This window comes from Syngnathus leptorhynchus, chromosome 1 (genome assembly GCF_054491065.1).
Source record: "Syngnathus leptorhynchus isolate UIUO chromosome 1, UIUO_Slep, whole genome shotgun sequence".
NCBI classification, from domain to species: domain Eukaryota; kingdom Metazoa; phylum Chordata; class Actinopteri; order Syngnathiformes; family Syngnathidae; genus Syngnathus; species Syngnathus leptorhynchus.
This window is the reverse complement of record NC_141195.1, coordinates 10,714,224-10,739,660: the sequence shown is the minus strand read 5'-3', so window position 1 is coordinate 10,739,660 and position 25,437 is coordinate 10,714,224. Positions and strand designations below refer to the sequence as shown.

The 25,437-nt window shown below is 39.0% G+C and overlaps 1 protein-coding gene across 1 annotated transcript; it reads right to left on the bottom strand.

Moving 5' to 3' along the window:
* Positions 1-1,759: 1,759 nt before the first annotated feature.
* On the bottom strand, positions 1,760-10,390 carry LOC147061912 (neuronal acetylcholine receptor subunit alpha-4-like). Its single transcript, XM_085905084.1, has 6 exons — positions 10,309-10,390; positions 6,529-6,680; positions 5,807-5,851; positions 5,607-5,716; positions 2,362-3,769; positions 1,760-1,885 (listed from the first exon to the last, which is right to left on the bottom strand). The coding sequence occupies exons 1-6, from the start codon at positions 10,388-10,390 to the stop codon at positions 1,760-1,762; spliced, it is 1,923 nt and encodes a 640-aa protein (XP_085761210.1).
* Between the last annotated feature and the right edge of the window lie 15,047 nt (positions 10,391-25,437).

Genomic DNA, 25,437 nt, shown 5'->3' with positions numbered 1-25,437 from the left:
TTGTGTGAGCACATTATTCCACCCCAGTGGTCAAGTTTGCTAAAGACACAATTGTGCTTGTCTAGCTCACTCATGGGGATGAGAGACATGGCATGGAGGACTAAGAAGATCTATGACCTCAGATCCACCAACCACCAGGCTGTCGGACTTAAGCCATATTTAATCATACATATTTAGTAGTGTTTAATGTTTTTAATGTTGCAGTTACACTACTTTTGCATTTTTGTACAAATATCCCAAATCTGTTTTGAAATTGAAAAAGAATTCTTAGTAAGCTGTTTTTTTAGCTGTTTGTTTGGAAATGCTTTTAGGTGTTGAGCTTTGGGTTGTGTGGGATTTCCAAGAATCCACTTACAAAACCAATTTTCTGTTTAATTCCCTTTCATTGAGTGTTTTCTATAAATCTATAAACATTCCATCAAGACTTCATATGATAGGCCCAACATTCCAGTCACAAGTTTGCAGTGTACTTTTGTGAGAGTTTATGAATACCACATTTTGTCCTCATCGCCAGACAGATTTATAATTATAAAAGTCTTGATAAACTGTCTGCCAGTGTGGCCTTTTGCTGACGTTTGTCGGCTTTTCTTCACATTCAAAATCTCAAAACTGCCCTTCAATAATTCCTTTATGTAATGTTTTCAAACTATATAAGTTCAGAGTGAAATGATAACTGCTTCACTGTTGTAATATTGCAGTTGTCACAAGTGGAATGTGAAGAAAAAAAATCACCCAGGTTTTTATTTCATCACATCTTCCGTGGACTAGCGCAACATTCCTCCTTATTTACCGCAAGGTCTGCGATAGGTCAAATGAGAACACTTGAAACAAATCTAGAAGTGTGAATGTGTGAAGTCAACTGCTAACAATGCATAGCTGCATCTGTCTCACACATCACACATGTACGATACATTTCAGAATGATCAAGGTAGAAAGAAAGAGTTTGATGCTAAATTGTTATTCTCATTATTAGTGGAATGCTTTACTGTGTGAAGCAAAACACGATGATACGGGTAGTACAGCAAATCACTTTATTTTGTTACGTTTTTAACTTAAATTTTAATAAAAGGTGGTGCTGGTTTTCACAATGCTGCAGAATTAAGGACTGTGACACTTTTTATGGGATTAAATCAATTTCCTTGATTTACTATGGGGAAAACTTCTGAATGAATGAACATTACAAATACTTTTAAAAAGGATGGCAAGTACCCGTCGGAATGTTCTGAACAACTGTTTCCATGCTGGTGTCGTACTGAATGAATAAAATGACACTACCTGCTGGTGTAAAAAATTCTGAATTCACACTTACGTATTGACTATCCTACCCATCGGTAATTCCAAGAGATGTTAATATTTACTTTGATTTCTCACTGAATAATGCACATATTATGTGCAACGTATCGTGTTGACAAATTCTGGCAGATACAAGGAAGTGTGCATCTAGGAAGGCGATTGAAATTAGTATTGTTCAACCTTGGTGGAGGTCTGTTCCCTACTGAGTGACATTCTGGTTACATAGGTGTTATTTAGAGATGCAAAGCTCAATGTCAAAACGGAGAAGTGAAAAGGGATGCTTTCACAGCCCCATAAATTATTTACTGTGCTCCGAGGAACTGTTGATAGACTTCCCTCCTTGTCCGTAACCTTTATGTTAATCTGGGACAAAACACTTGAAGCTCCTTTGCAAAAAGAAAAAGAAGAAAATCAATAAAATACAAAAAGTTAAATCACGGTCTTCTCTTTCTTGGGCCAGTAGATTTCAGATCATTCCAGCCAGCCAAGGAGGGAGAAAGAGTCCCACTGATCCCAGTATACACACCAGAACAAACATCCAGAGGAATATTCTGTCGATGACCATGGCGACGTACTTCCAGTCCTCCTTCACCTAACAGACAGGGAAAACAACAAGAAGGGACATTGAGCACAGCATTCCAAGACACCAACGTCCTGTTAGTCAGCTGTCTCTTTTCACCCTTGAGTGATTTATCACGAATGGATGACTTTTTTTGATTGGGGCGTCTAGCCCCTTAATGTCATTCCATCTTGTCCTCTCGTGAAAAATTCAACATTGAATAGCTGAGTTCCAGTTGTTTCAGTTATTGACTTTTGCATTGAGCGTCAGTCACATCTTTTTCTTTCTAATTATTTTTTTCAACTGCATCGTCCATACAGATATTTAGAAAATGGCTAGAAATCACCCCTTTCAGCAATTTCCTAACCAAAGTGCCTTATGTCATAAGATATGACATTTTTTCAACTGCATCGTCCATACAGATATTTAGAAAATGGCTAGAAATAACCCCTTTCAGCAATTTCCTAACCAAAGTGCCTTATGTCATAAGATAACCTGGCACAACTCACCGAGAAGTCGTCATCCTCTGCCCTGAGATGATCAGCTATGTATTGAACACCCTCAAGGGCTCGTTGCATAGCAGGAGACATACGATGGATCACGGCTTCTTGTTGGTTTCTTGGGTCTTTAGCGGGCTCTGCTTTGAGGGTTTCTGTGAGGCAATTTGTCGAGGCTTGTTTGGTTTGGTCTGGGGTCCCAGTCCATTTCTCCGGCCCTTCGTTGTGCAGGCAACAGTATTGGAAGCCACCCGAGTGACAACGTTGTGCAGCTCTCAGGGGAACCTCCCTCTGCAGGTCGCACATTTGCTCTACGCTGAGTGAGCGGCCCTTTGACGACAGTTTATTTGTGTCTTCCGTGGAAAGGGTGTGAAGGGGTCCGAGAGGCAAAGTTGGGGGTAAGGAAAGTTGAGAAGATGACAAGATGGAAGTGTTTTGCCCTCGTTGGAGAACTGAATACTGTTTAAGGGGTGACTGGCAGAAAATGTTGGCCTTAACTGGAGGATCTTCCTGGTTGAGTTCCTTGATGGGGGAGGAGGATGGCGAAGGGGAGCAGACGCGGATGTTTGGGCTGTCGGATGGAATTTGGACCTGTCCTATTTGCGCCAGCCCTGTCTCTAAACCCGTCCAAAAGGTCTGGGAGTTGCCCGTTGCTGATATTATGGTTGGGCGGTGCATCATCTCGATCAGCTTCTTGCAGTGTTGTTTGGCTGTGCCCGGGGGCCGCTTCATGAACAGGACCCTGGGCACCATGTCCAAAAAGACCCTTCGCACCCAATGGGGCATTCCGTGGGTTTGAGGTGATCGGTGGTGTACGTTCAAAACAAATACGGTGATTATAATTGAAAGGGTAACAAAGACCATGGTAAACAGTAGATATTCGCCAATGAGTGGAATCACCAAGGATGTGGATGGTATTATCTCTGTGATCAACAGCAGGAATACAGTTAGAGACAATAAAACGGAAATACACAAGGTGATCTTCTCTCCACATTGTGACGGTAAATAAAACACCAGCACAGTCAAACAGGAGATAAGCAGACAGGGGATGATAAGATTAATGGTGTAGAACAGCGGGAGCCTTCGGATGATGAAGTAGTATGTGATGTCTGCATAGATCTCAGTGCAGCACTCGTACTTTTTGGTGTTGTACTTGCCCACGGCATTCATGATAACCCACTCGCCGCTCTCCCAGTAGTCCATCTGGTCCACATCGCTGGCCATGCTGATAAGGTCAATCTTGGCCCGGTCATAGGTCCATGAGCCAAACTTCATCTTGCAGCTTTGTTGGTCAAAGGGGAAAAAGGTGACATCAATGCTGCATGAAGATTTGTAGATGGCTGGTGGCATCCACTTTATCCGTCCATCATGGAATAGGTGTGCCTTGGTTAGGTGGGTTACCGCAAAGTCACCATCAGCACTGCAGATAAGTAACAGTATATAAATTAGAGGTGTGATTACCAATATATGAAACGCGCCATGAAAGATTATTCAATTTTTCATTTACATGATTTAAAACAAAAAAAGTATAATCCACGTTTGTTTACTGAGAGGCCTTTTCAAGTACAAAACATACAAAAGGACGACTACAATTTTCTATCCTTGGAAAAAAGTTCCCCATTTAAAAATATACATAAAGTCACAAATTGATTGGACAGAAATTGGGAGGTAAGTATGTATTTGTGACCTTCTTCTTTAAGCCGTCTCACTCCACTTGTTTGATGTGCACCAGGGTTCAGAATCACACATATCTTGACAAAAAGTCTATGTCAACTGTGAAGACAAGCCATAAATAGAAATTCCCATGTCTAACAGTTTTACAGCAAGGACATGCCCCCTTACCTTCCCTTTATTATCTTCTGCCTCAAGGCAACCACATCCACAATACACGACCTTTTCCCAAGGCTGAGTTATGCCATGTAAATTATAAACGTAAACCTCTCATGTACATCACCTTGAATATGTTCAATCTTCTCAGAGGAGGGCAAATGCTCAGGTTTACAAACATACTGCTTTAAAAATACATACACTATGCCTGAAATTCCATGCATGAAATGTCATGATGAGCGCTTCATTTTGGGCATCAGGAAAGCCACACAAATAGCTCTAAGTTAATGAGAAGTTGGGAGATGTAACTAACTAACTAAAAATGAATCCCGCTCTAGTTTTAGCTGGATGTTAATTTCAGTGTCATATGCTTTCAAACTACGGCAACCTGTGAGCAGTTCTCTCTTTGTCTTGTCCTATTCGTTTTATAGTGTGTAGGGCATTTAATCACAAGACCACAATATACGTATTTTTGAATGACAAGTCGATTTGGTGATTGTATTGCTCATATGTCATATCTAATAAATTTCTTTGTTATAATGGGTATTTTGAATTTCCTTCACACATAATAAGAGTCACACTGGATGCATTTTATCTGAGGCTCTTTCAAACACATTTAATTACATTTTATCTCCGAGTTCTTCAGCCTAATGTATTGCCTTGTGCAATGTAGCAAGTTTGTTTATGGCCATTCCCATTAAGGATGACCTTGTTCACAGCCAAAGTACTTTATGACGTTGGCACAGGACAAGAGTGTTGGCACGGCCGAGGCATTTTCTTGTTTTCTTCCAGTAACGCTTTCTGCTGGAATTGAATCAGCAAATTCTGCACATTAATGCTGATGTGATTCCGCTCGCTTCAGGCATGGTGATTGCGCCGGTCAAAGTAATGTTTTACTGTATTCTACCCAAGGATGTCCATGATAAATTGATTTATATACTACATAGTCATGATGGTTGTGAACTTTGATGAATAATGATGTTGTCAAAGGATTAAATGAAGTTGTATTCAATTTTAGAGCAGCAAGCAAAGAAACCAAAATGTCTGATAGCAATTTTGCTTGTGGTAGAAATAAAAAAAGACACATTTTATGGTCTGGCTTCTAAGTCTAGGCAAACCATAGGATAAAACTTTCTGTCTAACTTTTTTTTTGTTTCTTCAAACATTTAAGGGAATACATTTGAATGTTTACCACAAAAAAAAAAATCACACTCAAGTAATGTACTTAAGCGTGGTGAGTAAATGTAAAAAATTGAGTGTGTGTGTAGTTCATCCTCGGGAACGTTCCTGTTAAATGTTTACACAATTACAAAGTACATATACTGATGATGTTGTTCACGTGCCAGCAAAGTGTGAGTTATTCTCATAGTAAGATACAACAATTTTTGGTTGATACATAATTTTAAAAATTTACAAGAGGAGACCCTCACTTGTTATAAAGGACGATGTCAGGCCTCCAGATAATCTCTGAAGGAATGCGGATTGAAGTGACGTTTTCGTATTCCTCTGGGTTCCAGCGCAGCTTGTAATCGTTCCATTCCTGAAGGAGAACATTCATCATGCTGTAGTTACCATGCTACAGTTCCATATTGAATTCAGTGGAGCTATTTGTATCTTATCATTTACATACTTGCTTGAGCCAGACGTTTGTGGTCATCATCTGGTTCTTCTCATCCTTTTAGGTGAAAACAGAAATCAACTTCTTTTAAAACACTTTAGAGATGATCATGTGGAATTATGATCTGTATCATGCAAATCTGTTCAAAAACATCAGTGTTTTGTTCATAAGTAAATGTGAAATAAAGGCACCCATAGTTTATGATAATACTGGTGAAAGAAAACAATGTAACACTGCATGGCTGCAAAATTTGCCAAGCTCTTCTCAGCTCTGACGCATTCTGTCGGAGACAACTTGGCCAAGAGCTGGCTTAAACTCTTAGGCATGTGGCACAAGTGCTGTCTCTAATTGTGAGTCAAAACAATCCTCACGGTCATGCAGGCTTTGCATTTTCAATCATATGAGCTCACTCTAAAAAAAAATTGTGTTCCCAGCACCAAATGTCACGTTTTTCCTGAGTCAACAGAATTTCTTGAATAGGATTTATGTAAAGTGTTGAATTTTACACAGGGCTTGCAAAAACTATTTATAGGAAGACAGGAGAAAATATCAGATTTACTGGTTTACATAAGCCTCTTTTTTGAATGAACATTGGTGTTTTACATGTAAAAATGCTGTTGCTGATGAACTGCAAAGAAACAAGTTTGAGTCACCGGTGTTTCTGTGCAGATTTGCGACACAAACAAACCCACAAAAGAGACATTGTGTTTTAAAGTACTGAAGATTTTGCTCACCACATCGATAAGCTGAGCAATAGAGAGACCAAAGTGGACCAGCACTGTGTCTGACGAGTTTTCCACAGGCCTGGAGAGCTTATTGTAACGCACAAACAGATCCTGGAGTAGTTTCTCCTCAGCGTGAGCCCGGGGTCCAGTGTAGCAGTAGACTAGAGGTGATTACAAGAAATTTGAAACTGTTGATTAAAATGCTTCATTCAGGCAGTTTAAGTTAGAAAGTAGTTGTTGCCACACACACATTTGTCATTATTAGATTGTTTGATTTTCTAAACATGAATATTTCATATGCTATTCACTGACTAGTTTACTTTATGCAATAGAGATCCACAGTTGTGATGAAAACAGAAGGCCACCTCTGCTAGACCAAGCTGGCGTCATGGTTACACGAGACAGTGGGGAACAGCAAAACGAAGGATGAATGTGGATCAGAGGACACGTCGCGTCTACCCTCGCACAGTACTCCCACCTGTGCACCGGTGTCCCTTCGCTACTCAACTAATGGAACCCTCCCTCTCTTTTAAAACCAACTCACATTACGCAGAAGATGACCTCGCGAGGTCCCAGAACAATTAGAGACTTGTCCCGAGGCTTACACAGTGCATTTTCAATCTGTGTACGCAGCAATTTCTTTTTTATATTGAGATGGAGCTTTCTTCTATTTGCGCCATTCATCATAGAGTGATTCATATATAAGTGACTTCAATTACTACTACTCTGGTACTGCTGCATTATTTAGTATGTTTGATGTGATGGAGTCATCCATCATTGCATCTATCATTTTGCCTCACTATACTGTATTTATTATTTTGAAATGGACACTTGCAGCCAAAACAGCCTTCAGGAGACTGACCTTGTCAAATCGATTTTATTCTCATTGGCAATGGGGTTCATTAAATGATTTTGTTTTGGGGGTGTTGAATTTTCTTCCTAGTAAGTACAAAAAGTACCAAAAAAATCACCCAAAAAGAAGTGGACAGCATAAGCAGAGTAACGACAAAGAACAGTTGTACACACAAGTTTTATATAAAATAAAAACTAAATATAAAAAAAAAAACAGACAGCTAAAACAATAAATTGATAACATAAAATTACTAAATACAATAAAGCCCTTTAGCGCCACTCCCTAGCTGTCAACGTAACAGAAACCAAACTCACCATTGGCCTGCCACCATATGGGGCTCGACGTAAAATAATTCGATAACATTTCATTCTTGCCGTATTTTGATGAAAACAAGTTTTCGGATATTACTGGGAAAATGTGTATACTTGTGTGGAAAATATATCATTTCAAACAAAGCAATACTGAATCTCAGCTATAAGGCAAAACCGGCTGCATTACTGAGCTACAACCAGAAGAGGTGCTGTTGATTCGGTCTGAACGAGTACAAGGCTTACGGTCTGTCCACCTACTGCATGTTAGAACAGAAGAACAGATGTTACTGTTGTCCTCCTACACATTCAATCAAAGCTGATGTGCTGTCCTTTACTTGCCTGCAAACAGGCATCCTCAGATTTTAAAGGCCGAGAATCAATATATGTTTAGTCATACCTATTTTATGCTGGAATCCATGTGCAGGTGCCCATTAAGCAAACAGCAAGAAAGCATAGTAGCCTACACAGAAACCTTTGTTTCATCTTTATTAGCCTGCAACGCCCCTCCATTGGATCGGATATTAAATGAAGCACACTCTGAACTAAATAATAGCTAGTAAGGTATGTGAGGCAAAGCAGTGGTGTTTTGTAAAAGGCAATACATGTTTCATGGTGAACTACTTGACCTTGAAGGCACCTTTCGTTCCATTTGATCAATAAACAAAAGGCCATTTATTTCATTTGAAGGATACAGCCTGGGAAAAGTGTATTTGTGTTCTCACATATTCAAATAAAAATATACATTAGTGTGTTGTATCTCATAGACGTACAATCGATTTGTCTATTGTTTAATCTTCAAGCTTATGGTTTATGGTGGTAACTAAACGTGGCTTTTTGTGCGATGCGGCAACATCTTAAGATGTTGTACAAACTCAAACATTAACTTCAAAATGCCCTTTCCTGTAATTCTAGCCCAACCTGCCTAGACAAGTTGATGGAGCAACTGAAAAATAAAATTAAACAGACACATGGTTCTAACAATACTAACAAAATAGGGCTCTGCTGCCTTTCCTCATGCTGTTTCAACCTTTTTCTTCAGTATTCAAACCATGTAATGACATGCACCCAATTAATATTAAAACCATGACTTTCACTGCTGTTACATCACACCATATAAAACCAGTGTAAAATCTCAAATTTAGGGATAACAGACAGGACTTACATATGTTAAATAGATCTGGAATATATAAAGAATTTCTGAAGTCAAATTAAGAAATACTACTGAAACCTTTGAATTAAAAACCCACTTCTAAACACTATTTACAAATTTAGGCAAAACAGTAAGCAATGCTTAAAGAGACAGTATGTAGAATGTTGTGCCATCTAGTGGTGAACTAATTGAATGCAATGACCCATTTTTTTTGGTAAGCACGCTCTATGGTACACAGAGAGACCACATGTTGCAAGCCTTCCACCCATTTCTTCAGCAGAGGTGCAAGCAAAATATCATCACAAATGACTTGTAATAGTCCCTCAAGTGAGAAAGTGGATTGAATTTGTTACGCAAGCTGTAATCATTGATCCAGCAAATTTACAATGAGGTGAGCGTCTCCTTCAAATATCTGTTGCAGAAAGATGGTGGCAAGACATGTACGGTGAGGCGTGACCCAATCTTATGTCGGAACAGATAACGATAATTTAATATTAAAAACATTGACGTGCAAGATTTTTTTTTGTATATCAAGGAAATTAAAGATGGGTTTTTAAAGTGAATGACATTGAAAAATTAAAACATGTTACACACTGCCACTTAACCTGATTTTACTTTTATGACAGTTGACAATGTGTGGTCATTATTTCCTGAAAGATAAATATTTTCATTTGCTAATAAAATGAATAGGAGCTCTACCTGTGACATAAGAGAAATGTATTGTTTGAATCCCCATCGAGTTATAATCTTAGATCTGTAAATTACAATAATAAAGCAAACATGACAAATGAACAAATATCCTGCAGAGTTTCTCACTTTCAACAATGATTTAACACACATTCGCCAAACTGGTGCGTCCAGGATAGTTAGCTGCTGGTTTTCCGGCGCTACTGAACCCAATTCTGTCCTCTTTGATCAATGTGCTCTCTGAGGCCAATAGTGCACGAGCAGCAAATATTTGTGAGCAGCGTTTGCTCTCTGTCGCCGACAACACTTTTTAGCAGGTCGCCAAAGCAACAGAGGTGTTCATCCTCATCCAGTGGAAGACATAGAAAAATGATGCTTTTTATTTGTTACATCTTGTCCAAAAGGATATGGGAATATAAAGAGCAAAACAGGGTATTAAACAAATTTGCTTTGATTGTTTTTAAAACTATATGGTATATGATCACAGAATAACAATAAAGCAATGGCCAAACCAAGCAACATGTCCCCTCCCACCTAAAAAAAAACAATTAAAAAAAATCACACGCCATACTATCACAATGATGTATTAATAAGATGGAAACATGATGCACTTCCCTCAGTAGGAAAAAATCCTCCATCCATCCTACCATTTTAGTTTCAGCTGAAAATGACTTCAGAACATTTTCAACATGACTGAAAGTTTTAAAAGGAGGACACACCTTCAAAACACAAAGCAAATATAAAATATCTCTCATATCGCACCGTTGTATATGAGGAATAAAAATTACCTTGTGTGCTGAGAGTGAGCAAAAGTAAGCTGAAACATTTGTTTACACCCATGGTGCTTTTCAAGCTGCACGATGTCGCCATAGAAACAGTGCGGTCTTGCTTCAGATGATCTTATTAAAGAGCCAAATTTTGAATGAGTCAATGTCAGCCTGGTGCTGCTCCGCCTCATCCATCTGGCCGCTCCTGTCACTCTGCTGTCCACTTTGAGTTGAGACAGACGGACGCCTGCCTGCCTGGATTCAACACGAGCAGGTGCCTCCTCGCTCTGGTGAAATCCTCGGATCACATGAGTTCCCTTCCCTGCCCCTGTATATGGATGAGTTGACTCCCTCACTCCACTCACTCATCTCTCAGCCTCCTCCCTCCTTCTCTCCCTCTCTCTCTTTCTCTACCTTCTCCCTCCCTCACCTGAGCTTCGAACAGTTCTCTAAGTATGTACAATGGATTCACCGAGTGTGAACAGAATTCATTCGACTGTTGTTTTGAAATACTTTTCCCCCCATTTGCTGGTTCAGATCGTGACGAAAATTCTTGTTTTGAGTGCAACTTTGCCTTCCTCAAAAAATCTATTTTTAATTCACTTAAATAGCACGTGATTTGAATAAACTATATTTTCCAGGCAATTTTCCTTGGAGTATGAAAAAAACATTGACTTTGATGTCGTTCCATATCCAGTAAGAACATATTATGTCAAAACACGATCACTGTAGCATGTTATAGGTATGATATTAAGGCATTATCTATGAAAAATTTTGATACAACTCTCACACACACACACACACACACACACACACACACACACACACACACACACACACACACTTATGAAGATAATCTGTTAAATTACTTTGACCTTGACTATGACACTTTCCTCTGTAAAGGTCATATGATAAGTCTCTCCAGCCTTCCCTCTCTTTGTTTCTCCCTCTCCTTACCCCACACACCCGCACACACACGTCTTTGCATTCTCAGCCTCCCACATATTGTCTCTTCTCTCCAGCCCAATCTTCCAGTTGTCTCTTTCGGGTTGTGTGTGTATGTGTTCATATGTGTGTGTTGCAATGTAGCTGACAGCAGATATCGTATACAAAATATAAACAGAAAACCAATATATGCATGACTGCAAAATATCTGTCAAAGTCCTGACTGCTCAAAATATCAGTGTGCATAAAATAACATCTTGGATACACTTCAGGCTGAACTTAATCTCGCCTCCTTGGTTGTTGAACCCTGACCCACACTGCTAGCAGAGTTCTCTCTCCCAATTGGAGATTTCTATGTCAGGCAATGCCCGGTAGGCTCTACCTGTAGATAAATGTGTCAGTATTTGCCCAGGTTATCTGCACTGGATGAGCTCACCGTGGATCACAACACCGTGTAAGCTCCTAAAAAGTGGGAGACCCTTAGAAGTGCGATCACCTTAAATCCACCACAATCAATGTCACAAAAGAGAGAAAATTACATGGACATTGTTTAAATGTTAGTTAACAAACACAGTTCTTGCGTAAAGGTTTGTGAAACTTAATGAAGCTAGAAAATTTAATTTCTCTCACTCAACTTAGATCTGTCAATAAAAGCAATTTAAAACCAACTGCGGCTGCAAACAAAAGCCTGAACATAAAGTAAAAATAAGACATATAAAAAGAAAGAGTTGAAACAGTAAATTAGTATGGAGAATATAACAGAAAAACAAATCCTACTCACATGCTGGCTGAGTTGAAAGCCAAAGAATAAAAAGGTGTAATATTACATTGGACAAACTTAAACCAATTACACATTATTAAGTAATAGTAGTAGTATTTTGTATTCCAAGCATGTGTACATGTGTGCATATGTAAGGACATTATGTCATCACATGAGTGAAAGGTAAACAAATCACTCATGACACTATTATAGGCAAAGCAAAAAAAATCCCAGATGCCAAGGGTTAGATGATATTGGTAGATAAATTCAGCTATATTAACTACGAAAGTAACAAATCATTCATTATGGGAAACTGTGACATATTTAAAAGTTGCGAGCACAGTTACGAGATCTGTCTTTGCGCTTCACCATGGAAACCAGAGGTCTGGATGATTTTGAACGAATGATTGAATCTTGATTGTCACTGCCCGTTGCCAGGCAACAAAATGTACTTTGAAGGCTCAATTCGCACAAGAAACATGAAACAATGACCAACATGGGGAGACCTAACGGGATTCGCTATTACAGCGCGCCAAGATCTTAAATGGAAAGAGAACACAAGGGAGGAGGAGAAAGAGGAAAAGATGGGGCTCTCCTCGGTGGAAGCTAGTTGGTAGATGATTTTTACAGCTCACATATTTATTTATGTATGTTATGTAAAATAAAGAAGTCTTCCAGCAAATATAATGCAAAACAGACATCATCCATTCACTTTTGGACCTGTGCGCTTTAAAACGTACACACGTCAAATAACCAGTCTCATTTAATTGTTGGCCAACAAATACCTTATGTGGGAGGAGCAATAGCAATGCCAGTCCATTAATCTGTATTGTGACCAGTTATCAACTTGACTCGTTTGAGCGCGGGCGAGGAGTTACACTCCACAAAAGTGCCCCATGGCTAAAATGGGATATCTAGAAATCATTTCAAAATTGTTTGGGGCTTCTGGTTTGGTCACATCCCAAACAATAGCGCTATGCTACTTAGGGCATAAAAAAAGAAAACATCAGATGTGTGCTATGTTATCCAACATATTGTGTGGACATGGTCGATAAAATGCTACTTTGAGACCATTTGTGGACCTCCTGCATTCATCTAAAGAGACCAGAGGAAAAAAAACTGCTGTGTTCAAGTGTTTATTAATTAGCTCATTTCCACCCACTGGGTCTACCAACTGCTGAGTTTCTTTCTCTACACTCCTACTGGACTTTTATCAGCTATCAACACACATCATCAGCAAATGAAAGTCAGGTAGTTGTGTAGCACAGGGTTGGCGTGAAGGTGAGGGGCTCACTTTATCTCGGTCACATGACTGTTAGTCATGACTGGATAGAGTGAACAATGTCTTTGATTAGAAAAATATTGATGTGTACACTGCAGAGGCACTACTCTGTGGGTGCAAAAAAAATCTGATGGCAGCGAAAATAAATACATATCTGCTACAGTATATTAATTTTTCACTCGTGAAGAAAGAAAAAATCATGTAATGTACCTAAAACGCAGCAACTCCATGAAGTGAAAAGCCGGAGAGCCTGCTAAAGCTTTTATTGCGTGTGTGTGTGTGTGCATGTGTGCCTGTGTGCCTGTGTGTGTGACTGCTTTGTTTTCCCCATCTAAACATGCTGGGAGTGATATGACAATATATGGACATATTGGAACACAATTCCTTAAATCCAATTTGTTGCACTAGCTTAGATTTGTAGATGGAGCCTCTCACAGCTGGATGAAAAGCAAACTACTCCCTGGATCGAACTTTAACCAATCAGAGGGCACATCCTGTAAAGCAATCTGCCATGATATGTGTTTTGGTGTTGTTAGTTTTATTTTGTTTGTTTTTGAATGAGCAAACAAAATAAAGTTTCTTAAGAACTTTGAAACAAAATAATGTTTCGAAGTCCTTGTGATCACTCAAACATCATCAGTCCTGGCACAAAGACTGTTCCAATTCGAATTACAAATAAACAGAGAACGCGCGGAATACCCGGATGCATCTCTTGTCAGCTATCTTAAGTCAAGGATTCGTCGGTTGGGTATTTGTGAACACAGCTCGGATGCATTTAGGGCCGCTATCATGGAAGCACAAGCATTCCAGTACATTCAGAGACTCGCGTTTGGGAAGACGGCTTCACAAGACCGTACTCTGCATTCTTGATATTGATGGACAGCTTTTGTCATTTAATTGCTTCTGTATTTGTTTCTCTCTGTTATTAAATATGCTAATGATATCATGCTATTTTGTTGTGAGTTAATTTCCTGAGTTTCTTTGTTGTTTTGAATAGCTGTGTTCATTTGCTTCTTTGATAATCCCACGTACCTTTGTTCTTTTGTGGAATAAATCATTTTGGAGATTACTAGTGCTCCAAAGGTTTTGCCTTCCTGCAACCCTAAAAATTTGTGACACAATCATATTCTACATTCATGCATGTTCTCCCCATACTGCATGTTTTCCCCACGCTGGTGTGGATTTCTCATCTTAGTATTTTCCCCACATTCCCCAAAACATGTATGTTACATTTATTGACTGCTCAATTTTTTTTTCCGGAACTCAAGATGTGCTATGAACGGCTGTCTTTTTTGTCAAGGGCGCTCCCCGCCTTTCGCCCAATTTATGCAATGCTGGGATAAGCTCCAGATCACTTGTCACCCTATGCGAGGGCAAGCAGGACAAAATGAATGGATGGAAGCACATCTGGTGACAGATGTTTAACTAATAAAAAAACTGACACTAACATATAATTGGAATGTTCTCTATTCGTCTGACATACTGAATAGCATAACTAAGGTCTGTAGCTCATCCTCTTATTTTAAGGAAGTCTTTCACAATGTAGGGTACCGTAATTTCTGGACTATAAGCCCCACCAGCAAAATTTGAGGCCGCACCATACTAAAAGCCGCATGTTCACGTGAGTTATTTACAAAGAAAGACTGTACACAGGAAGTATTTTGAAAGTTTTAATAACATACTGACATTTATTTCCACACACTGCCTGTGATGGGGCAGTAATACCGCAGCAACACGGAAGTAACAGCGAGAATACGGTTGGATAAAAAAACATACCAGTAAAAGTCACTGAGACGCGGCGGTAACAAAGCAGCAACACGGTAGCACAGCACTAACAGGACTGGTTAAAAAAAATACCAGTAAAAGTCACTGAGAGCTGTCGTCTTCATCTTCCTCCTGTGCACTGAAACCATCAAAATCTTCCTGCTCAGTGTCTGATTGGAATACTTGGTACTTTGCCACACACTTTCTCAGTTTCTCTGATGATGAGGGTCTGTTCATGCTAATTTTATTCACGCACAAAGAGCTAAGTTACATTAAACTAGCGAGCTACACGTATAGCTCCAGAGTAAACGTGACTAGGAAATAAAGAAAAGGGTGACGCAACAAGACGTCATCAACAATAGCCCCCTCGTGACTGGAAGAAACCTCTACAATCCATGAGAAGCTGTAGTTCCAACGTTAAGAGCCAAATTGACTGCCTTTAACTTAAAAGCGCCATCATATGCATTTCTTTTGTCTTCCATATTGAGGGTTTGTGTAGAAAAGCTTCCTTTCTTCAGTAATGTACGTCTTGAGCTTGTTCTGTCTCTTCTTTGTGTGAATTTTACGGCACTAATTGGTGGATGGCCATGTGATCAACACACCACTCTTCTCCCCAGTGACCGTGTCATATAGCCCTCTGCCCAGCAAAGAGGTGCCGAACAACAGTGGTCTATAGCCTTTTTTACGAGTGTATAAAAGTGATCAAGTCATCACAAAAATAATGACAAATCCATAGATACGCCGCACCGGACGACAAGCCGCAGGGTTCAAAACCTGAGCAAAAGGTAGCGACTTATAGTCCGGAAATTACGGTACTGTGATTCTTCCTTTATATCAACAACAGTGGGAGTGCAACTATACTGTAGATTTAAGGATAATCTCACAACGCTCAATAAATCCCGAGGGCTGAATCATACCCGACAATAGTTGAATTATTGATGAGTGTCCCGTGAAGAAACTTTGACATTGATCACCTCACAAGAAATGCCTTTTTCACTGAAGTCATTGTGTGTGTGGAACAATGGCAAAGAACAGCCTGGGGGAAGTGACATCAGTGATATTGGTCAGTTATCTGTTTATAGCGCTCAACAAAGCATTCTTTTTTTTGTACCTTCATGATTCACACATACTGCTTACTTTGTATGTATTCTCCTTCAGCATACACGCCACACACACACAAACGCACGCGCGCACACATACTCATATACTCATGCATGCATAACATGCCTACCCGCTAAAACAGCCCAGATCACCTGTCAATCATGGCTTTAAAAAAAAAAACCTTTTATGCACTTTTGCAAATTTATGGGCCGAACATAAGGTGTTTGGTTCCTACTATGAATGTTAAGTAGTTACATGCATGACAAGCTATCAGGCTCCAATAATATAATTGGACTCTACCATACTGACTTAACACGATACATGGCACTCAATGAATTAGAACTATAAGACTTTTTACTTTTCGAAAAATGACTAGAGTTATCTTTTTTTGTAATATGACAGTGGTGACTAACCGCATAGCGTTCATTTTTCCTTAGTGAGTCAAGTATGTAGCTTGCCTTTTCACGCACACACACACGCACACACGCACACATATGTATATGTATGTGTACATTAAATTTTCAATATAAATATGTTGTTATAGCTATTGACAGAGAAATATCATGCATCTACTCTGCCCTCAAGAGTCATGTGGGTCTATTCTCATCAGTCACTTGACGTGACTAATATATTTGGTTCCCTGACGGATATGGGGTTCATATTCTTGTCATCACTCAATGTGGACATTGAAGCGTTCATGCATGCTGAGAACTAAACCAAATATTGACAGAGCTGGATACAACCGAGAGGAGCCGGTAAACAGGTACCCACATAGGACATGGAACCATGGACCATGTCCTATTTATACATTTATTTGATAAAGCAGTGCCCGGTTCTAAAATTAAAGCAATGAACGCTTTAAATCCTTATTATGATGTCCATAGCAATTATGAAGACCAATAGCTTTGGACCTGGCTCTTTGAAATCAATATTGTTTTGATTAAGGTGGGGGTGGGGATCAATCATTGAATTAAATTAATGCTATGTCCACCCGAACATTACCATATCTTTGTGTGTTATGCTCTATTGATTGGTGACGTTAATTGGCCTTTCCTTATCACAGGTCCTCGCTGATGATGGCTGGGATAGGCTCCAGCACGCCCGCGACGCCCGTGGGGACAAAGCGATACAGAAAATGGATGGATGGATGGATATACTACGCACATGACAACCCCCTTTCAGGCTAGATATGCACGAAAGGTCTAATTAAGTGTATCCAAATAGTAAGGCACAGTTCCATCAAGTCCAATCGTCCATAGTGTGGCTCCATATTGAATATGTGTTCCAGGACCATGGACAGCAACCATGCAGAAAAAGCAGCAATGAGGATTCCACCGAGCAGTCACACATTTTTGAGCAGATGGGTGGATGGATGATGGATGGATGGATGGATGGATGGATGGATGGATGGATGGATGGATGGATGGATGGATGGATGGATGGATGGATGGATGGATGGATGGATGGATGGACGGATGGACGGACGGATGGATGGATGGATATATGTGGAGAATCCATATGAACGTCTTCAAAGCCACATGAGGTATACACCAGCAAAAAAAACAACAACAACAACAACACTGCTAAGAGGAGTTTAATTCCATCTTAATTACTGTACACAATCCTTATAATCCTCTGTGGTCTCTGCTTAATCTGGTTTTCTTTTCTTCCAGGTGCCATTAATTATTCCTAAACTACACACTGTTTAGAGTGTAGGCCTGACAGCATTGGGATTTTATTTGAGAAAGGCCATTGTAAATCCACTCATCCATTTTCTATAATGCATATCTTGTTCAAGGTCGAAGGGGAGCCCATGTTCACCCGAGCTGACATTAGCTGAAAGGCAGACTAAACTTCTGATCCACATATACATAATGAATGATAATAAATGTGTTTTGCAAAATTTGTGATTTACCTTATAGTTACCAAATATGGTTTTCTGCAAATAGCAGTTCTCAGTGGATATGAATAAAAAAAAACGTATTACTATTCCTACAACAATTTGACAGTCGAATTTCTTCAGATTCTTTTTATGCAAGAGGATCAAGTGTTATGTAGCCTAAAGTCATGGATAATGACATTACATTGCCCAAGTCACCCAGAAGTCCAGTTAGACCAAGTAACCAAGAAGTCCAGTTAGATAGCGCTGACATATTTGCCATAAACGCAAACGCGCAAGCAACATCTCTACAGACCCTTCTCACCCAAGTTACAGTCTGTTTGAACTACTCCCCTCCGGACGGCGTTATAGAGATCTGTACGCCAAAACCAGCAGACACAGAGACAGCTTCTTCCCCCAGGCTGTTGCTCTTATGAACTCACACTACTCTTAGAGTCTCAGAGTCATTGCTGTGCAATAACATCCTGCTCTCCACACCTTTTTGGATTGTCTACACTGTTTGCACTGTGTCTTCATGCATCCATTGCAGCCTGGTCATCCTGGAAGAGGGACCCTCCCATCTGTGGTCTCTTCTCAAGGTTTCTCACTTCCCCTAGTCGGAGATTTGAGTTTTTCCTTGCCCTCATGGGAGTTTAAGATCAGGGGATGGCTGAGAATATTGTCATTTGTCATTTTGTCCGGAGTGTTGTTAGTCACCTAAATGTTGAACAGAGACTGTGATGTAACGAAGTCAAATTCCTTGTTTGGCACGCTCAAACATGGCAAATAAATTCTTCTTGAATCTTGAATCTTGAATAATATTTGCAGCGACACATTACAATTCCAAACATTTTATTGGACAAAAAGAGAAGTCACTAAAATGTGACAAAAGTCAAATATAATAAAATTTGAATATTTTTGGATCCATTTTCTGAGCCATTAATTTTCATGTATGCCTCGCTTATCCCTCCTTCAGAAAGTTGTTCAATTTCTTCAGAATAATATTTTTTATTTAATTCCACAGTGGTTCCTCAATACCCGGATGAAGTGAAGAGTGTGTACAGCAATACTTTTTTCGCAAGCATGTTTCCTATATCAAGACATTTCTCATCCCCCTTTATTGCTTTCTAATGTAATAAAATATCACATTAGCCAGCAATATACATAAGCAGCAGTCAGATTCCAATTTTGCACACATAGTAAATCACAATAAGAAGTGTTTCTGCCAAGCCTCCCTTCAATGATATTTCTGCAGGATGTTATACTGAGCAACTGTTAAACATGTGTCAGCAAAATATCAGAAAAAAAAAAAAGAACCGGAGGAGGCCGTGTGGTGTTAGATGTAAATTCCCTTAACCTTCATGGAAATGACATTCTAATTTTATGAAGAGCCATGAATGCAGTTGACTTCTGGAGTCTATCTAGCAGATGACATCTTGGGCTGGTTGCTAATCAATCCCAGATTGTGAATAAGGAAAATGGAAATACACCCAACAACAGTACCAAGTAAGTCGGCTGAACCACTAAATAACCTTAAGATCTATTTTGTAATCATAGCACAAAGAAGTAAGAAATAAACAAACAAATAAAACTTGAATTCCCTAATGGTGAATCACCATAAGATGGTACAGCAAACAATGAAAACGTGCACCCTGCATTACTAGTTGAGAGAGCTTCATGAACATCAGTCTTCAGTCTAACTAAATTCTTATGAAGTGGAATCTTTTCACTGTGCCTCGTTTGAAGCACCAACATCTTGCAATTCCAACAAGATAGAAAAAGATTCTAGAAGCCGGATCAGAAAAGGGTTATTGCGGTATCAGCTCTATTCACAGCAAATCATATATTACATTCAAAATGTTCATATTTCTAGGGATGTTCGAGACCACTTTTTTTTTTTTTGGACCGATACCGGTCCGAGTACTCAATTATGAAGTAGTCATCCATACTGATACTAACTACAGATACCAGGAGTACCTATAATACAGAAAACCTCCCCTAAGAAACAATAACAGATAAAAGACCTACATAGCCCAATATCACAGTTTTTCTTAAAATTACAGGAAATTGATGATGATATTTATTCTTCCAATTTCTACGTTGTAATTTCTAAAAATAGAATGGCCATAAAACGGCAACCAATTGTGGAATTATATTAACAAATTGACAATTCAGAATTTATAAATACATAAATAATGTGTACCTGTCTGTATTTACTAATGTTTAATTAGCCATAAAACTCACAGCACACTCACCAAACAAAAATGTCCCTAAAAGTATGTAAATACAGGTATACTGCAATTATAAATTTGTGTCATCTCATCTTAATTTATTCCCAAATATATTCAAAAGGTTACTCACATGCTCCTTTTATACTAAATATTTAATATTAAATTGGCAGCTCAGGATGGCTTCTTTTCGGATTCACGGGAGACGTTTTACAATTAACAAGGCATTTCCAAAATGTCAAGTGAATTAGGAGAAATCTCCAGCGCATATTAAAAGTCACTCGTCTATCTTAAAGGATGTGCCGCTTCCAATGTTTGTGGCATGTTACAAGACGTTCTCTTATCCATGGTGAGTTATAGGTGGCAGCACGCCGTTCACCTGGATGTTCGCATCTGATCCCGCCTCCTGTAGCTTCCACATCGCCACCTCCCCCCCCAAAGTCCTCATCCATCAATGACATCATTAGTACTTGTAACATTTTATCAGGCCACCACCATTATCATATATATTACGAAGAAAGGATAATCAGTCTGTCACTAAAGGATAACATGTTAATAAATCACTCTTATGTTATCCGATATGCAGGAAGCATACTTTGCAATATGACAATCACAAATTTACAAGAATGTCAAGATAGAGCGTTGGGTTTGTAACCTCCTGTTTGCAAGTCAATTGCCCTTCAACTCTGACCACACCCCAAATCCTGTTTTGGGTACTTCCGACATCATAAGAAGACATGGTTGTCACAGCCCACATTCTTTTATGAAAACAGAATTTATTAAATTGAAAATGTGACAGATGAAATTGCGAGGAGCGGCAGTTTGTGTAATCACAAGGGTGTAGTCTGACAGGAACAAGGCAGATGGCGATGAACTGTCTTTTACCGAACAAAACACAGAAGTCTAATTCAATGACACAAACTTAAATGCCGGGAATGCAACTAATTATAGCAGATGTTTGCAAAAGTCTCATTTTGATTCAAGACAAAGAATCAAAACCAACCACCAGTTTGTTTTTTGGAGGACCACAGAAATCCAAAATAAGTACTTTCTACAGGCTAAAATTCCAAGGATTTAGACAATTTTAAGTTAAACGTTCATTCAACTGTCATAATATTTGATAAAACATTTTATAACTTAAAATATTCTATAATTTGATTGACTAGTTGCGGATTAAACATTTAATTGTTTCTCTATTTTGTATTGTAGCACAGTACAAAGTCCAATGAATAAAAATAATGAAGGGTATAAAACGTGTCATGTTGGCCGACATATCTACCTTAACAGGCTACCTTCTAGTTTACAGAGAACAATATAGGGTAGAAGACCAGATAGAAAGTGGCCTACCATATTTTCTTTTAGGAGTGGAGGTAATGGAATTGGGGATGGTTCAATTATGACTCAAAAGGAAAACAGAGCACATAAATTCTCTTATCAACTGTCTAATGTGTGACAGACTCTTCCTCACCACTTAGGAGTTTCCTAAAACAAAACAAAAACAAAGGACATGTTTCTAGTTTTGGTTGAATCCTTCTGAACAAACCATGTCAACTCAAAACCATACCTCGATGCTTTATTTGGCAAAGGCATCAAAGTTACCTCTAGTACGTCCCGCATAATGGCATCAAGATTCATGTATTATTCACTCACATATTAAAAAGAAATTAAAACACGTGCCTCTTGTCAGATCTGCATCCAAATTTAAGAGGCTCTTCTGCCCCTTCCAAAAATATAACAGAAATGAGTTGGAGTAATGTAGTATTTGTAAAGTACTAGAAATAAAGTGATGTATGTTAAAAACTCACATCTACTTTAAAACAGAACGCACAGTCAAAGGATGTATTTCTTTCACGTTTGTAAAGGTCAATACATTCTTTCGACTTCAAACTTGAGGGCTTCAGTCTGTCTCTCTTGCCTTCATTTCTCTTTTCATTTAAAGTTACAAAACAAGTTAAACTTTTGTTTCCTCTTTTCATCCATCTCTCATCCTTTCAAATATCATCCATCACAATGTGTCAGCCTGAAAGCACCTCCTGTTGTTCTCATAGCGACCAGGGTCAAGAGTGCATGCGAGCATGTGTGTGTGTGTGTGTGTGTGTGTGTGTGTGTGTGTGTGTGTGTGTGTGTGTGTGTGTGGACTATTTTTAACAATGTGCTGAAGACAACTGACAACCTCCCCATCTGCAAACCGTAGCAGTAGCCCGTGTCAAAATGATGGGGAAAGTAAACTTGGAAACATATATTTATTCCAATTCCATCTATCGATTTTCTCTCATTTTTTTCTCTCTGTGTTTATTTTGCTTCCTCAATTTGATTTGGTTTTATGCAGGGGTTTTGTCTGATAGCAAATGGGAAGCTCAGTATTGTTTGTGTATTTGAATGTTTGGAATAAAAGTTGTCAAACAAACAAACAAACAAAATAGCTCTTGCATAAAATAGAGCTTATACCCGCTGACATTGTGTAAGAGGCACTATATGCACACTGAAATGGTCGCCAATCTATCGCATCACACATACAAACAACCATTAACACTCAATCTCACCCATGGTTGAATTTCAAATGAAACTACTATCCATGTTTTATATGTAATATAGTGTGAATAGTTGTTTGACTGTGTGCCCGGCAATTGGCTGGAGACCAGTTCAGGGTGTCCCCCGTCTACTGCCCAAAGTCAACTGGGATAGATTTCAAAATGCCCGCGGGCCGCGACCCTCGTGAGGATAAAGTGGTTTGGAAAAAGATATTAAATACAGTGTTTAATTGTAAAATCATGGTTTGAAATAAATTGCTGATTTTGCTATTTTTAATCAAATATTTTCCTTTGACTTCCAAGGGACACATCATTCATTGTCATTCAAAGACCACGTGATTGGTACAGACAGTGGCTGCACAAGCATTTGACCTGACAAAGAATAAGAATGCTTAGAATTGATTGTTGGGCAGCAAATGTTATTCATGAGGTTTCATATTGAGTCTCACATGATTGGCGTTGTTGGAATTACTCAATGTGGAGTGCCCTTGCGGCATCAAACTAACACTGTTTGTCTATTCCAAAATAGCTCAATGCGTGTTCGTTTTTCCTTTGATTAAGGAAGGTATTCACGCCAACACAATAAGAACTATACACAAGGTGGGTTGTGTTTGATCCGATCTGTTATTGATTTTCTGCGTTCAGGAAAAGTGCACAGCGCTGGACCGCTTTTTCTACCATGCCGAAGCTCCGCTGAGTCAAAAAAGTCGGTACCACTCCACTCCTGCAGTTCACACACTTAGTATATAGTAGCCTGCCAATGTTACAAAAACATGTCGGTTGAGGTCTCATCAGTCTCATCAATTCTTGGGCGACAGCCTGAGTATCTGGTTTCTTAGGGTGTCTCAGTCAAAAAGGCAAACCACCTTTGCTGGCACCGTGGAGTTGTTCTCCCGTGTCAAATTTCCCTACATACATGAAACTTACATGGCCTATACACATTCTTGGGCTATATTTAATGTCCAAAATTTTGTACTGACTGTGAACAGACTGTTTACTGCTAATATTATTAAATGTTCAAAATACTTTCAGACCTTATCGTCTATTTGGCATCTCAGAATGCTTTATCAGGTCCTAGCTCATTGTCTGTCATGCTGACCTTCTAAACATGCAGGCTGCTAATGTTGTCGGAGTATAGGTACACAAAAGTATGAGTACATGCTTATACAGGTAAAATATATAAATCATATAAACACATGGGCTTTAAAACAATGGATATGTATAGATTGTTTTGCTAACAGGGAATTTAACTATAGACCTTCAGTGCCTACAATGTATTGAAGGACAAATTGAAACAAAAAAAAACAAGCATATTCTGGGATGTAGCCTAGCTAAATATCTGATGCCCCATCTAGTTTTTTAAATCACATAAATTACATTTTAATAGCTACAGAAAATATAAAAGAATTATTCTTGACAGTCAAAGTCCCACATAGAGTTTGGATTTAAGTAACAAAAGATTTCCAGACTTGATTCTGTGACCTGACGAAAAGAGGTTTGAACCCTTTGGCTTCAATTTTAAAATGCATGTGTGGAGGGAATCAGCACTGCTTATCATCTGCCCTCCTGCCAACACACAAAGGAAAATTCTCCTTGCCACTGCTGCGCGATGACAATCCAACAAATTTAACTTTGATTGGATTTATTTTTTTATTTTCATTTTCGAGGGGGGGGGCACTCATTTTTTTCCTCATTTTGCCAAGAAGGAATTGAGCAATAATGAGGAATCGTATTGGGCTTCCATTGTAACAGCCCTGTTTGATGCATCTTAATTGTTTTACGGGCAGTTGTGATCAGAAGTGCTGTTTCATTAGTCCTAGTAGTATTTGGGATGGAAGTGGCAGTAGCTGTTAGGTGCCAAAGACTTGACACATAGGCAATTCATGGCAATGTGGAGTTTTTGCATTGAGTTCAACTGAATTTTGCATCAACAATAAGCATGACAAATGTTGAAATCGTACTGAAAACGTTATTTATTGGTGACCACAACCACAGTTAAAACAAAGCAAAGTGAATCGTTCTATCCGTGTATTACTTGTCCACTAACACAATACCGCTACAATGCTAACGGCTGTTATAAAACTGCAGTTGTTGGTTTACATTAAAAATTCAGCTTGTAGCAAACACAAGTAACGTCATGCACACTGTGAATTTCTGCATTCAGGCGCCGTCAAATTTTTCAGTGGAGACTGCTTTAATGTGTCCCCATATTTGACGAACAACTTTACACAACACGGAGACTATAAAACATGAGGAAATAAAACTTTACAGCCTCCTGTACGTGAAATGCCAATATGAAGGTCTTAAATTTTATAAAGTTGAGTTGTGAATTTAAAGCAGCAGTTGATTTGAGCCTTTGATGTGGCCCATCGTGCAATTCTAAAACCATATAAAACACAGGAGAAACAGTTAGAAACAGCTCAATAAAATATACTCATAAGTGTTCACAGCATGAAAAAAGAAACATGACATCATATTTCTAGGGCTGTAGTCAACCCCAAAAATATTTGGTTGACTTTCAGTCATCCAAATCTTTGACCATTTGATTGGTAGCTAGGGAAAAAAAAAAACAACTCAGTTATCTCTACATTAATTAAATCAGCTCCAATTCACTGTGTGCTCCCTACCTGACTGGTCTTTAACACAACACTAAATTAGTC

Bases quoted from the DNA above. Each gene is read 5' to 3' on its own strand.
- LOC147061912 (XM_085905084.1), bottom strand. From the start codon at position 10,390: ATGGCGACATCGTGCAGCTTGAAAAGCACCATGGGTGTAAACAAATGT. The intron at 6,681-10,308 runs GTAATTTTTATT...AATCACCTCTAG, and splicing joins GCTCACTCTCAGCACACAAG to TCTACTGCTACACTGGACCC. The intron at 5,717-5,806 runs GTATGTAAATGA...GTTCTCCTTCAG, and splicing joins CAAACGTCTGGCTCAAGCAA to GAATGGAACGATTACAAGCT.